Raw genomic sequence first — 16,248 nt, 5'->3', positions numbered from 1 at the left:
GTTACAGAGTTTTAGCAATATTTCAGGATTTTCCCCTTTTTTACCTTATTTGCGCATTTTTGACACTGACAAGTTTATTTGAACAAATTCACTTCTCTACCCCTTGTTGCACCTGTACCTGTGCTGCAGTTTTGGAGTTTTTAATGTGGATTGACATACATATATACATACAGACACTGCTGACCTACCATATAAGCTCTCTTTGGTATATAATATATACATATACAAAATGTAAGTTTAACATTATATCATGTACTGCTGTGTTTTAAAGTGTATTGTGGTTACTAAAATCACAAATTAGGCAACAAAATAGCCACCAGGGGGGGGCATGTTGGATTGTATCATGAAGGGCTTTGACATTTGTACATCATGGTACAGGTCCTTGTACTGTCATGAATTGGAAATGGTGATTGGATGCATGGAGGCTTGAATACATACATAGAGAGACCCAAGCTGTACAACACAGACTAAAAGTCGCCACACTACATTGCTCATTCTTTCATAAGTCACAAATCATCACTAGATGAATTTGGGGCTAGTAATATTTTTAATAAATTGTCACTGTATATGTGCACAAAGAGACTCATACAGAGAATATACAAGTACAGTATCACTGTTTAAAAGTCGTGTACAAAATTGTTAAATGTGAAAGACATCATAAATCTACAATATCTGTTAATCATACTAGATCATAGATGCTTTTCCTTTTTTTCTATGTACAACAAACCTGATTTAAAATAGTTTGTTCCTACTTGCTCTTTTCTTTAAGTACCTAGGTACTTGACTCATCACAATAAAGCTACATTAACACAAATACATCTGTTTTTGATTTCTGCCAGAATTGTTTTTTTCCACGTGCCACTGACAGAGAAATGTTTGCGATACACATTTTTCAATTCAGGTGTTTGACTTTCACTTGCTTTGCAATATTATAGGCTTTCATAGAGAGATCATTCATGCTGTTAACCTTTTGGTCATATGCTTTCATGAGAATAGACCATAGTACATAAAAGTGACACATTTCATAAATAAGAATTATCATCTCTGAAAGATGTAAACAACTGGATAGTCAACAAGGTGCACCAGTGAATAGATCACAAAGTAGAAGTGTGGTAAACTTACACATCAATGTTTGTTTCTGGCTATTTTTCATGATAAGTAATTAATTAAATGAAACCCATAGCGATGATTATCTTTTAAAGTTGTAAAATATGTGACTCTGTATGGTTTATGTACTGGTTATAGGTAACGACCTTATTCTGATAACATAGAAAGTGGAATTGGTGCTCAGATATGAATTGTTATGCATGTAGCTGCTTAAGGATGCAAAGAGATCTGTGCTCATTAATAATTTCATTTTCAGATCAAAAACATACATGTACATACCGTAGATAGGAAGATTAGTTCAGCCCTATTCTGTGACACTGCATGAAGTCAGATGGGTAATTCCTGGTGCAGGATCTACATTATTCCACACGGTGTGTGGCATGAGGGCGACATTTCTTTTTGAGTTAAGTGTGAAGTTAGCACATCACATTCCAGTTGAGTCTGTACAAACCCAGCACAGGAAATAGCACAGTGAATGAATATGAGAAATGTTGATTGTGCATAAAAATTGAGCAATGTAAAGCATCAAGATTGACTTTTGTACATGATTGAAAAAACTGACAGCTTCGGGTATAGAAAGAAAATAAGACCCTGTCAATATTACATTTTCAGACCCTGCGCATCAGTAGATTTTTTCCTTCTTACTCAAGGCATCACATGGTATGTTTCCTCATCAATGGTAACTCTCTCCATCTCGCCAAATAAGACATCTTGGAAAACAAAGCAAAATACATCAGTTTCTCTGAAAAGTCTGTGTGTATATCTACATGCAAAAACGTACCTTGTTGGCACTTATACAGAACAAATATTCCATCAAAACTTACGAGTGTTTAAAGCAGTTTTATAAGTTAGCATATTATAAGTCTAAATACAATTCCTAACCAATAGTTTTAGATTTAGTATACCCGAATAAGTTTACTTTCTACAAGACAAACACCTCCTATTGAAGAGATGATGGAGTAAAGAGAGAACTCTCTACAGTCAAAAAATACTCTGACAATACAAAGAAAAGACAGTCAAAAAATATATAAAAAACATACATCAGAAGTTTTGAAAAAAACAAAAAGCTATACATGTTTATCCTCCAGAGTAAATACAAACTATACATTCTTGTGAGATACAAATAAGCAGCCTCTTATAATATTATGCCTTGAATGTTCTTTGTGTGTGTTCTTCAGAGGGATGTTTGCTTCTCCTGTCTACATGTAACTGCTCAATCCTTCATCAAAATTATTCCCGTTTATCATAAGACCGTTTGTACCAAGGTCAGAATCAATATTCCGGGCAAAAACCCTGCAGCAAGAGGTGAGGAACTTTTTTCACAGTTGTAAAATCAACATGACGCAAAAGTTTTGAACATTTTGACAAAATTTGTGACTCCTGTTGAATTGGGCGATGTTTTGAAAAAATCTGGATTCAAATAGGATGTGTTTTTCCTCTGTTCTTTTTTCCTGTATGTTGTATCTACATCAGTTGCCCCTACTGGAATCAACCTATGCTGAATGCAAATGATAGCGCTATTGACGAATTGACAGGCAGATGCGATTTTATCAGGATGTTTTGAAATGAAGACGATATCGAATGATTGGAGGATGTTGAATTTGTGAGAACCTTGTGAAGACACTTTCAAGTTGACTATGAAATGGGAACTCTTGGTGGAGGAAAGGCACAGTATTGGGAGAACAACCAAACCCCTGAAGCAACCCACACTCTGATCTATGCTATAATGCCACTATGCAGGCGGGTCAAAATGGGCATGTTTCCATGGCAACTTGGCAATGATAATCACCTAGGCGTATTTTCCCCCAGACTCTTTCCTCACTTCGCAGAACAAGAACAGGGCAAAGATCATACCCAGGAGCTGAAAAAGAAAGACAAATGGTAAAAAAAAGTTAGTTGGTGCTAAAATATGATATCAACAATTTTAATCAATGTCTTCTTTGAACTTTCAGTCATATTCTGTTCACGCTGGTCAACTTATAAGTCTTAGAAAATATCCTTTTGGACAATCTCTTCATCTATATGGAAAACCTAACCTTGAAAGTTTGGATTTCCTGTCACTATGGCCATATTGCCTGCAAACAAATTTATATGCTCATATGCATGAGCACATTCAACATTGCTATGTAGAATCATAATGGAACTAAAACAATGCTAGAATTTTGCATGTAAAATGACACAAGCATCAATATCAGACATTGACAACATCATTATTCCTGCCACTTTGCTAAAAGGATGCCTCCTATTGGTTCACTGACCTGAATAACAGCTATGGCAATACCAATGCCACCAATCACATACAGGTTATCAGCAAGGAATTTCTCCAAAGGCTCAGCACAACCCTGTCAATGAAAATAAACATTTTTTGTACCATATCAGAATTTTCTCTCCCTCTAGTCGTAAGGCTAATGACATAACAAGATCATCATTTATATGCAAACAAAAAATACTTTTTAACATTATGATTTTGATGAAACTTCTGGAATTATGGTTAAAAATAATGATTTGGTTTTAGTGACAATTAAAACTATCATAATAACATGTCAAGAGATTTAACTACTAATCCTGCCAGACAGATCACTTCCCCATCTGCCAAGTCAGTAAAAAGCGGTATTGAGCCAAAACATTATGTATTTTCACCCACTTTGCTTGGTATGTTATAGCAGCTTTTCTCAGAAAAAATCATGTTTACAGTATATATGTTTTCAGGGTTCTTCAAATGTTCAATGTTTTGTTAAAATGCAACATATGGGACATGTTGTGCTTCACTAGTTTTTAACAACTTGAACTGATGGTGAAACATGAACTTGGCAGGTAAAGGGGGCAGGGGCACATTCAATGTTTTATAAACTGTCATGCATGAATTGCTATATCCAGTTACTAAAGCTTGTATTGCAATCAGCGCTACTGATCTTGCACACAAAATGAAGACCATTTCAGTATCACTATTTTCAGTCAAAGATGTAAACAGCTTGCAGGTTCACGGTGATACACTGTGCAGAATTCGTGTATGACTAAACTTGGAATTAGCTTTGATACAGTCCCTGCTAAGTCAGTGTTATTGGTGCCCTGAAGCTGGCGTTGCAGGGGCCATTATCCTGCTAAGTCAGTAAATTTGAGTGATGTCTATATACAAGAGCCAGACAAGTGCAAAATATACACACACCATGTTGAGTGGATTTTTGGGGTATTCAAACTGCAATCTTGCCAACAAGCATGCCAGGTCAGAGAAATAGGTTTTGGCTCAATACTGCTATTTACGGGCTTGGCAGGATAGTGGTTGACACGTCTGGTGGTAAAAAGAGTTAAGCAAACATTAAAATTCAGAAAAGCCGTTGGTAAAATTGTGACTCACTTTATCAAGGTTGAAATCTCCTCGTGTTGTATTACTGTATGTCATTCCACAACCATCAGTGACTGTCTTGCAGCAGGAGTCTGGCAGCCAAGTGCCATTTTTGTTTGGGAAGGCTGTGAACCAATCCCTGTAGTCAGTCACACCGCAGCACTCTTCCTGGGTAGTGAAACAAACCACAAAGACACACACACAACAAAAACATATGAGCCCAATTGACTAGCCATTAAAAACATATGATCATAAATTAATACAGACACATCCTATTAAAGGTATACTGTCACCTGTTCCAATTTTGCCAAAGTTATCATGGAAAGAGAAAATCTAACCAATGACAGATTTTAAGCCGGTGCCTGGCCGCTTTTTAAAACAGCGCCCTCACATGGGCATTTTGAATACCAAGGAACGCCCCTTTGACCATATATGGGCATATTTAGATTACAGGTGACTGTATACCTTTAAGTTGCTGTACAATCATTCAAATGTTAGATTGATAGTACGTATATAAGATCACAACTGTTCTCAGCTCATAACAATAAACACAATATTCAGCTAGCTGTTACTAAAATTTTGATCAGAACAAGATAACCATGATTTATTGGAATACCTTTTTCAAAGTACTTATTATTTTTGAATTTTTAAACTATTTTACTGAACGGTTTGAGATTCAGATTGTGAATGAAGTAAATCTGAAAGACAATGGCAATCTGAACATTAATTGCAATCTCACATTTATGCCAATTCTGTATAAGGTGTATTCTGCAGGCCTGAATGGCTTTCACCTTTGGAATATCAAAAAGAATGCCATCAATCATAATCACTATAATATTTACAGCACAGATTAAAAATTATGTACATACCGGTATATGAGAGAAATTTTTATCTATAGGAAAAAACACAGGAACTTTTGATCCATAGAAACATGGAATTAGATACATCCATGCATCATTCCTTTTGCAGATTGTTTGGATCTACTGTGTCTAGGATCATTTCTGCCACAAGCTATTATACTGACCTGGGTCTGGAGTCTATCCCACGTGCCGGTCAATCCCTCCTGTCCTGCCTGGTCGTAGTTTGCCATTCCAGCCATCATATCCTCCTTGACATACTTCTCCACCTATACACAGACAAAGACGAAGTATGCATTATCAGGTACACAGCATCCACATACTTGAACCTGATCAGGAATACTGATGTATAGTCTGCACTACCCCACTTACCACAATGGTTTGGTCCATGCCCTATTATTATCAACGGTAATTGAGGACCTCTTTGCAAGGAATTAGGTTGAACAGATTTAATGTGTGACGTGCATTTTACTGCATTAATAATGCAATCAACCAGATGATGGTAATCTCACGTTAAATCAATGCTTCAGACTAAAAGTGGCATTATCATTTTTGTTTGTAATCTTATTTTAACGCCAACCATCTGCCATAATTCAGGGTCAAGCGCGGCATTAAACAAGATACCTAACTTTTTACGAAAAATGCCATTAACACTCAAAATTCAGTGTTTTTCACAATTATTCTATTGGTGAACCAACAACTTTGAAGATGTGTTATCGGCAGCAGGTCCTACTCTACCAGTAGGGCGCCCTCAAACAACATGGCATGGACCAAGAAAGTATACTACAACTGCCTGTTTGCTGGCATAAAATTCATTCCAACTCCTGACTTCATATTTGAAGCGTGCGCTGAAAAACTTTTGATCTGCCTCCGTCTGTCCATCGATCCATCAATCCATCCATCCATACACGACTGCCTACATACCTACCTACCTATCTACCTACCTACCTACTTACATATGTACAGATACTGACTTGATACACTTATTGTACATGCTGCCATTGTCATATACATATGACATGATGGTAGGTAAAAATCCAATGGTAAGAGTAGGATAAATTTGCTTCCATCTGCCACATTGGAATGAAATTTCACCGATTGTATTGCATTTTTCTTTAACTATGATTTCTTTACCTTTCCTCTGTAGACGTAGCCCAGAATGCCAGCGGCAATTTCAATGATGAAGATGATCAGAAGGAGAATGAAGAACTGTAAAAAAAAACCATAACCATCTTTATTTGCCATTGATACAATACACATCAAATGAATTAATCAGGTCTTTGCAACATCACCATGGATACAACACTGCTCTCACTGTACCACCTACATGTAAGCATTAAAAGTGTTGTTAAATTTGTATCAACAAAATGTCACTTGTGGTTGATTTGACACACACAGTACATGTGTGCACTGGATATACGAGAAGGTAAGGACCAGTAATGCTAACTTTTGGTAAATTTTTCACCATTTGTGTTTGAATGTCAACCATCATTCCTTGTTCTATTCCCAAAGGCATGTTGATATACACAGTATTCAGCTTGTAAACTCAGCCTGTACATGTGTAAACTACGTTGTTATTGTTGAAAATGAATTCTGATCTGAACTAGAATTCAAATGAAAACAATAACAATGCATTTTACACAATATAGACGCTAAGTTGACAATCTAAAAAGTGGGTGTTTCAACATTCTTTGGCGAGTAGAATAAGAAGTCGCAGATGACATACAAAACAAAAATTATGAAAAAATCATCAGAAGTTAGCATTACTGGCCCTTTCAAGATAAACATTGCTTCTTGCTGTACTGAGGTTCATAGATGCACACATAAGTAAATACCGATAAATACCTTGCTATACACATACACATTTTCTGGTTAAATATTTCTGGTAGTCATAATGAGTACATTGTCAACATATAAAAATATACAATGAATAATTTGAGTGCATTGCTAGATAATAGTTTACATAAAATTCCATCTCACATGGTCTTATTTAGAATTATTTCGCCACTAGCTGTATCAATAGAAAGCGTGGTATTTCAAAAGTCAATATGGATACATGTTGGTGAAGATTTTGGAGATGTTACTTTTGATGAAGATACGTACTGTCATGAGCAGACACTTGTTCTCCTTCCAGGCACCAAGGCAACCAACGAAGCCGATGATCATCACGATGAGGCCGACAGCGATGATGAGATTAGCGGCCGAGGCGTACGGTACACTGGTCACTAACGTGCCATAGTCTCCCTTGCTGACACGCAGCCAGATGCCAACGCTCATTACGGCAAGACCAACAAGCTGAAGTGAGAAGTACGACATAGATTAGCGTCCTGATTATCATGACTGGGCATATGATATCTTCATTCAGACTTTTTAAAATCAATTATTATGTGTCCAAACTTAGCAAATATGAGCCACTTTATCTAAATCTTGTAAAATAAATCTTCAAACAATGAACTACCAGGATATATCTGCTATATCATTTTTATTTTTCATGCATTCTATTAAACTTACTTTTGTTTATTTATTCATTTATTCATTTACTTTATCTGTCTCCATTCAGTTAATTTCTCTTGATACAAACTGAATATTCATAGGTATGGGGTAGTCACTATAGTGATTTTGACAATCTTTTCAGTTCACTACATCCATGTTGGATTTTGTTACAAGTATATCTGATGTATCAAGTCAAATACCGTAGAACTTGTGGCAGATAGAATAGAAAGCATTTGTTCATTGAAATTAAGATGTTCGATGCCCATCCACAGTCTGAAAATTGATGTTCACTTTTGAAATGTCAAAATTACACTGAGAGGGTCCATGCACTCCAAGTCACTTAAAATATTAGACTCTTTTAGCAATTTTTCAGGACTTCTTAACGTTCAAAATACTGGTTTTAAGATACTATTTGTAGTTTTTATAATTTTACACATCATTATGTCATGACTGATAATCTTGAATTGTGGAAAATTATCATTTTTCTATGACTTTCATGGACTCAGTTTCATTGTCAAAGACTTTTCCAGACTTTGTGGAAGGCTTTAAAATTCCAGGACTTTCAAGAAGCATACTGACCCTGTAGTTACTTTGACATTTATTTTGTAAAATTTTCCAAGATATCATGGGTAAATTAAAGGCTTGTAATAAAATTTAAAGTCGTACAAGGGATCTACCCTCTCAATAACGTATTGCATCAAACTTTCTTATTGAGTAACATTGTACCGTAAACTTGATAAACTGATTGCAAACGGCATAATAGTATGTATACTGGTACAACATACCAGTACATGTATAATGCAAAGGAGTACAGTTAAAATATACAAAGAATGTAGGTTGCACACAAATGCTAAATGCCAATAGTCTTTTTTAATGACACGGCTATAAATTTAAAGCTACTTACAATATACAGTATCTCTGTCAAGTGAGCTTTCAAATGATACACTTCACACACTAAATTGCAAAATTATGAAGCAGTTAATTTACGACTTTTTGAAATGCCTTCATGTCTGCAAAATTTCTCATTTTCAGCCTCTTACAGCCTTCCCGTTTGGTAATATACATATATATTAGTCTTCCCTTCACCAGTACATTAAGGTTTACATGTAGGTATAAATGCTTCACAGAGTTTACAGAATAAACTTACCCAGAAGAGCAGGTTGAAAAAGAAGACGATAAACTTCACGATTCTTGCACACCCTTCAACCATCTTGCTTGTTTTCTCAACACTTCACTGGAAAGCACAACAAAAAGTTCACTGGGAGTTATCAAAAAGCTTACAATGCAAATTTCAACATGTGTTGAAGTCAAAAAACTTCAGATTCTTTGCATGAAAGAGAAAAAATAATCGATATCTCTTTGAATAGTGAGTGACAACCACGAACAAACTCCATGAGTCTTTGGCCATCTCACTAAACTTTTACTTCTAAAAGTTTTGTTTTGAAAAATTTCTCTTAAGTTCCAACAACTGATTTCCTAAACAAATAAAAACATAAGTAAGGATAAGTAAGAGAGAGAGAGAGAGAGAGAGAGAGAGAGAGAGAGAGAGAGAGAGAACCGACATGGCTGACAGCACCATTATTGATCATGAGCAACAGTGACCAGAATGCCAGAGGGAAAGGGCGCCCTCTAGCATCCACAGAAGCAAATTTACTGAGGAGAAAAAGTGACACAAAATGACAGTGAAAACTTAACTTATCAGCATAAATAGATGTTTTACTGAATATTCAGAAGATGATATTCAGCAACAGGTATCAATTATATGGCTTTAAAGTCAACATTATTTATAGACACTTTGTTACAACACTGGGTAGTCTTCATTCTACAACAGTGAGCACATATTATTTCAAAGAAAACTCCCAGAGTCCCTCACAGAAGATTATTTTTACTGCAAATTATTTGCAGCAACAGTTTGCAAGGGGCCTAGAACATTAGTAAGGATCATTACATTGAGGAGACAACATTTGACGTCAGTGAATAACAGCCACAGAATACTAATTAATTAAAAAATTATTGATGTAAGAACGTCTTGATTGGTGCCAGCTAAGCTTCCACAATAATGCGTAGTATTTCTTTATAATTAAATACGGCATACATGATTTTATTATGTCTGCATCTTTTTATATATTACAAAGAAATGAAATACCCTTTAAGTCTGATTATCATCTCAAACGATGCCAAGTGGGCGTTAAGTGTAACCTTTTCATATTGTGTGGAAAGGTTTCCCCCGCAGCAGAAAGTTATTTATTGGCTTATATATGAAGAACCACAGGTGGATAATCACACACAAAGGAATACACATTGTTCTATTAACGTTTCTGTGGGTGGTTTTGTTTGTATTGTGGTCCATTCAAATTTAAGGTTTTAACCCGCTAACAGAGTATGTTTTATTATTTTCAACACAAGCTGTATCATCTGGATAATTTTGTCCATATCCTTCGAGTGCTCGTTGAAGGACAGTCTGTCCATAACAGGGTGAGGACAGAACTGCCTCTTCTTGGGAATAAATACTGAAATTGTTTACACAAAATGGGAGTGAATTCAGAATATAAACATACGATCATTATTAAAACTACTATTACTATACAGAATTTGCTTTCCTGGGGCTAAATTCAGAAATAATTTAAGGTAGAACGCACCTCGGGGACAGACATTCGGACTCTCAAACTTTTACAGTTCTCTTCTGATATACCACATGTGGGGGTTCATTTTAAAGCTCTTGGTGAAAGAAAACTTTTCACCGGCTTATTTTTTTGAAATTCGAAAATTTTTATTTTTCGCCATAGAGTTAACACAGGGATGGCGGCCATTTTGAATTTCTAATATCAGTAAATCTTGGGTTATTTGTTTCTCTAGTACCAAAATTTGCACGGTGACCCCCTATTTTTATTCTTGATTTTGAAAGAGAATGTTTGAAAGATTCCTTGAGGAAAGTTAGAGCAAAAGTTTAAGTCTTTTACTTTCGAGGTGCATATTACCTTAAAAGGAATTGTAACAATGTATGAAACCATTCCAGTAACTGCCTTGCCAAGGCCTCAAACTAAATTATATTTACAGTTTCACAGTTGGCTTGTCATTGAAATAATAGACAAGTCTGGATGAAAAACCTCATAAAATTTTCATTGCAGGTGCGCTTTTCCTGAGTAATTATGAGAATTAATCCTAGTGCTGCCACAGTAATCATTTTTTCAACAAATATTTACTATGGTTATGGTTTTTTTTCATTACATAGAAGTGTTATAGTAGTTCATGCCTAGAAAAAGAAAACTTAAACTCTTACCAAAACAAAACTAAAAATTGTGGGTCACCGTGCAAATTTAATACTACAGACACAAATTACACATTATTAACCAATATTTTAAATTCAATACGACCGGCAAATAAATTCCTGGTTTTCAAAAAGCCGGGGAAAGCTTTATTAACTACATACCGGTAAGGTTCAAAATGAGCCCCAACTGACGGTAGGCAAAAAGGATATATTAAAAGTTTCAAAGTCCAAGGCACATTTTACCTCGACTTATAAACTTCAAAACTAGTTATTTTTTAACTATCCTTCCAGCTATAAAGATGGACTGAACCAATGGTAGTTTTACATGTACATTTTATTCATCTCAGATTTTGACCAGTGTTTGAGCCATCACTCTACTGAATTGAAGGGATACGCATCCCTTCAGGGAACTGATAATAGCTACATGTACATGTAAATATACACATATTATAAGTCAAACCTACCCAAAAAGGGCTGGCTATGGGTACTACCGGTACTTATTTTTTCAATACCACCTTTATTCACATGGCAGTTAAAATGTACAGGAGCTTGTATATACACAAAGTTTCATGTAAATGGTAACAGTTTAGGTTTCTAGTCTTTGCAAGGATCTTAAGTGTGCTGACATGATTCAGTGTTGTGTGAAACAGGGTATAGCATTTTTGAGGCTGTTTTGACATTTGAGATTGATATCTTATGTATTCCATGCATGTAGATACAGTATAGGGGTTACACAAGGAAATTTCCAGCTATTCTTCCACCAACATATATGTCAACAGGTGTGTACTCAATATACTTTGTACATGTGATCCATCAACATGACTGTCGATACAAAAAATGAACCAAAATGAACCAACAAAAACCAAATGAACCAACAAAAAACAAATCACAATACTGAGGGTAAATCTTTGAGAATGTTGCATTTGTGAAGGCAGATTGGTCAGTTTTTTCAATTATTCCTGCCATTTTTGCCTTATCACCTCTGTTCTTGCTGTACCGGTATGATGTTGGCCATGTACATGCATAGTCTATTGGTACATGTAGTGAGGTATGAGCTGCTGAGATAGTGTGGCAAATGTTCTACCGGTATGGCTTTGAAGGTTTTATGTTAGTGACTGCTGGTTACTAAAATAAAAGGCTTTAGGCTGGTTTTATGTTAATAATAACTGCTACCAATCAAATAAAGTTGTTGAAACCAAACTATGAGCCAGCAGCATAAGTAACGGCAGGTGTTTGATAATATTTAGTTTAACACTTTCACAACCCCTCAGCATGATTATAAAGCAAGGTCAGAAATGGGGAGTATAAGTGCAGTGACCAGTAAACTCCTTCTCAATCCATCCATATACATATGATATACAATGGGAAATTTATGACCTGCCAACTTCCCATGTTTTTCTGAGAACCTTACAATGTAGATTATGACCTATGGCTACTTTGGCTTTTTGTCTGAGAATTTCATCACTATATACCATAGTTTTATGTTTATGTTCGTAAATGAATTATGATGTAAGGGATTGACAGATTCAGTATTGAAACAATGCATAGAGCATTTAAAGGGACAAAGTCGGCTATTTTTCATGAATTTTGTTTGATACGAGATACTACTTAATATATTGTTTGACATGTTGAAAGATACTAAATGAATGGGTGACCATGCATTTATTCGACCTCAGTGTTGGACACAATACATGAAACCAATATGAAAATGAATCAATGGTAAATTCATTTTTGAGATGGTTTCATTTAATTTGTCTGAAACTGGGGTTTAATATATGCATGGTGATCCATTTATAGTATCTTTATCCAACATGTCAAACAATATAAGTAGTACCGGTATCACATATCAAACAAAGTCATGAAAAATGGCCGACTTTGTCCCTTTAACGCCTGCATACCCATGTAGCCTCTGGCCCATCTTTTATCAATATCACAAACTAACAACCATTCAAACATGTGCCTCTCAAATCCTAATGTTCATCAGCTGGTGATAAATAGCCTTTACAGAGTTGTTAAATTCCTTGGTACAGTTCTCGAATAGCACTGAACAAATGGTAGAGCTAACTTTCAGAGTCTCAGACTCAGATCTCAGATACTTAACATATCTCACCATGAACATTAAAATCTTGGAATTCTAAATCTATCATGCGCACGAATTGGTGACACAAAATCAAAAATGAAAAATATTTTGACAAAGAAAAGCAATGAGTTCATTCAAAATCAAACTTTAATAACAAGTTTAGACCACTGTCACTTTTGTGAATAAAGGGACCGTGCTTAGACCTTAGGACTTCACAGTTCGCTTGAAAATCATCCCAAACAAAAAGTAGTATTTTCTTGCTGGCTACACCAGCTCACTCAGCTCTGGGCTACATCAGCCACAGTGTGTTGCCAGACTAAGACACTAGAGGCCGAGTCTAGTTTTGAGTGATCAATGCCATGCCAGAGGATTGTAACAGTAAACGCCCTCTATAGACCATACATGGTGATGTACATGATCAGGCCATCTTGATTTCCAGCAACAAATAGGGGCCACATTCATTCAGATGAGTAAATCTGGCAAATTTGAAATATTCTTTATCTCACATATTTAATTTTAACTTATCCATGGCAGTTCATAAATGGTATAGATTGAATGTAACCAACTGATGTTAATCTGAGAATCTGCATGAACAACTAATAGCCTGAACAATTACATTGGCGTTCCCGAGACTATACATCACGGCAATATGGTAAATACCGAGCATTTGCAAAAACACCCTGTACCGCGGTAAATTTAAAACAAAAAGATGCTATAACCACCAATCTTGACCATTTTAAGTGTTGCATTAAACATGGTTTAGCTAATAGTTCCCTTAAATTACAGCAATTACAGATCTCGATACTGTTTGAAACAAAGCCTACGATTTGTTAATTACTCTGCAACACAGTTTATGTTACACAACCAGTGTTGCTGTTTTATTGATTGATGTGAAATGTACACCGTATGTCAGCAATGGCCTACAGCAAACTACTCTTGGTACCAAGCACAGTGATTGACCAACAAGTACTACAACAGGTAGAATTTTAAATCAATGTGCTTACGTCATCCCCTGCCACTCTCACAAAATTTATCACACAAGCTCTATTAAAAGTGAAAGGTTTTCCTGTAACTTGAATAACATGATGTAGGACAGAAATCTAGAAAACTTGACAAATTATTGTATTTTGCCCTGTTGCTGATGAAAGTGACACTTTTAAGAAGCTGACAAATTCGATGCACGCATGCTACAGCCCTGTTGAAAGCTGTCAACTGTAAGATAATAAGCAGTGCACAGATACACTGAAATAGGGAAACAGGAAGTCAAAAACAACAGTTGAATGTCGTATCTCTGTGGCAGGTGGAAGACTGTGTATGAACAACTGTTGATATTCCAACCAGTGTGTTCATCAGTATTCCTTTAGTATTCCCATTTTCCATAAAAAATTGGGAAATTTTTATCTGCGCCGTATTATGTGAATTTTACATATATATCGCCTGGTGGCAATATTGGCAGTAACTTCAATGGCAAGGAGCCTTGTCTGTGTTCAATACCCGTACATGTGGAGATGTCAAAGAAAAAACACTACCAGCGGTACATGTATATTCTTGGTACAGTTGATTGGATGAAGTACTGAGGGATGGATTATTTACAGTTAAGGCCATTATTCTTCGGTGGGGCAAGTTGGTAATTACCTACCAATTTAGCTAGGGATATTGCAATATACCAAGGGAACTTCCTAAGCCAAACTCTGTTTTCCTATCTGGAGCGGCAAGATGAAATCTAAACAAACACAGCGGGTAACAAATTTTACAGCCACCAATGGTGATCTGATACCGGGATGAACCATAATATACTCCACTGTCCGCTTTATGTTTCAGTAATTTAGCTGGTCAGAGGGAACTTTGGTAGTGATTTTGTATGTGTGGCTCAGTTCATTGTGTAGTATGTTGAACACTGTTCTGATTGCCGGCTGGTTTTTTACAGTACAAGTATTCTAAAAAAAGTATTTTGTCAATATTTTACTGGCTGCTATCAAAGGTTTTTTCACCCACAAAAAATTAAGCAACTAGTTGTGCAGGTCATGTCAAACTTTTTGATTGTGGCCTTCCAGAATGTTTTGGGCAATGGTACTGAGAATGAGATGGGCGATGACATGCTGAAGTGCCGTCTGTGGTGCATTTATTCTCTGAGCGATATTTACCGTAGTTTCAGCTTCATGTAGCTTTGTACAATTTTGTCATCTTGTCTCGAATTTCGATGGAGCTTTCAAGACAGACAGACTGTAAAGTTGACTTTTTATGAGTCGCTGATTGCTTTTGAATTAGACTCCTGTGAACCACACAGTAAAGACCGGCTTTTGAAAGATCAATGTACATGGGGTGATCTCAAACTTTTGTACAAAATACCATGTTTTGTAATGATGTTACTTCATGCAGCTTTTTCAAACCTAGTTATGTGTAATATTTATCAAAAAGAAGACAAGGCACGATACGATCTCTTAAGATCGTGTTTTATTCCTTTTAGTTTTCATTCCCCTTTGAACGAACCTACATGAAAATGGTTCATCCCAGTTATCAGATCACCATTGCTGGCTGTAAAATCTCATTACCCGCTGTGTTTGTTTAGATCTCATCTTGCCGCTCCAGATAGGAAAACAGAGTTTGGCTTAGGAAGTTCCCTTGGTATATTGCAATATACCTAGCTAAAATTGGTAGGTAATTACCAACTTACCCCACCGAAGAGTAATGGCACTGACTGTAATATCCTTTAAGGTGGGGGGGTTGGAGGGGGGTGTCCTGGAAGATTGATAACGTTATTGATAGCATTATTTTTTACCTGATTCATTGTACATTACCCGGTATTGTTATTTCCACTCTCCCACCTTTGTTTATAATTTTTAAGTCAAGCCTTCTGTGGCTGATTTTTTTGCAGTGGCATTTGCTGGGAATCTTTTTTTTTAAAATCTTCCAGTTCCAGACCCCCAGGAAATCAAATGGTTCACCCCTAATATCATTGGCGTATCTCATTGTAGTGAGATAAACAGATGCGAGTAAGTTATATTTGTAACGGCCTATGTGATACTTCATTTTACATTTGGTTTCCTTTAATATCATCAGTGTTCAGCCTCACTGAACAGATATAGAAATATCAACACAA

The 16,248-nt window shown here is 36.0% G+C and overlaps 1 protein-coding gene across 6 annotated transcripts in view; it reads right to left on the bottom strand.

Moving 5' to 3' along the window:
- The window catches only part of LOC139139002 (tetraspanin-4-like), a 34,494-nt gene that overhangs the window by 5,074 nt on the left and 13,172 nt on the right, over window positions 1–16,248 (bottom strand). For 3 of the 6 annotated variants that reach the window (XR_011553709.1, XR_011553711.1, XR_011553710.1), the window contains exons 2-8: window positions 8,948–9,034; window positions 7,411–7,602; window positions 6,442–6,516; window positions 5,475–5,576; window positions 4,463–4,618; window positions 3,366–3,449; window positions 773–2,968 (exon numbers count right to left, since the gene is read on the bottom strand). Coding sequence is in view for 3 of the 6 variants with exons in the window: in XM_070707688.1 (XP_070563789.1) it covers window positions 2,897–2,968; window positions 3,366–3,449; window positions 4,463–4,618; window positions 5,475–5,576; window positions 6,442–6,516; window positions 7,411–7,602; window positions 8,948–9,010 (744 nt within the window). In the remaining 3 variants the exon portion in view is untranslated. Of the gene's footprint in view, window positions 1–528; window positions 2,969–3,365; window positions 3,450–4,462; window positions 4,619–5,474; window positions 5,577–6,441; window positions 6,517–7,410; window positions 7,603–8,947; window positions 9,035–16,248 lie in introns of those variants that run through there. The other 3 variants (XM_070707688.1, XM_070707708.1, XM_070707700.1) reach the window with 1 other exon arrangement.

The sequence above is a fragment of the Ptychodera flava genome, chromosome 1 (genome assembly GCF_041260155.1).
Source record: "Ptychodera flava strain L36383 chromosome 1, AS_Pfla_20210202, whole genome shotgun sequence".
Taxonomy (NCBI): Eukaryota; Metazoa; Hemichordata; class Enteropneusta; family Ptychoderidae; genus Ptychodera; species Ptychodera flava.
This window is presented reverse-complemented; position numbering and strand designations above follow the sequence as displayed.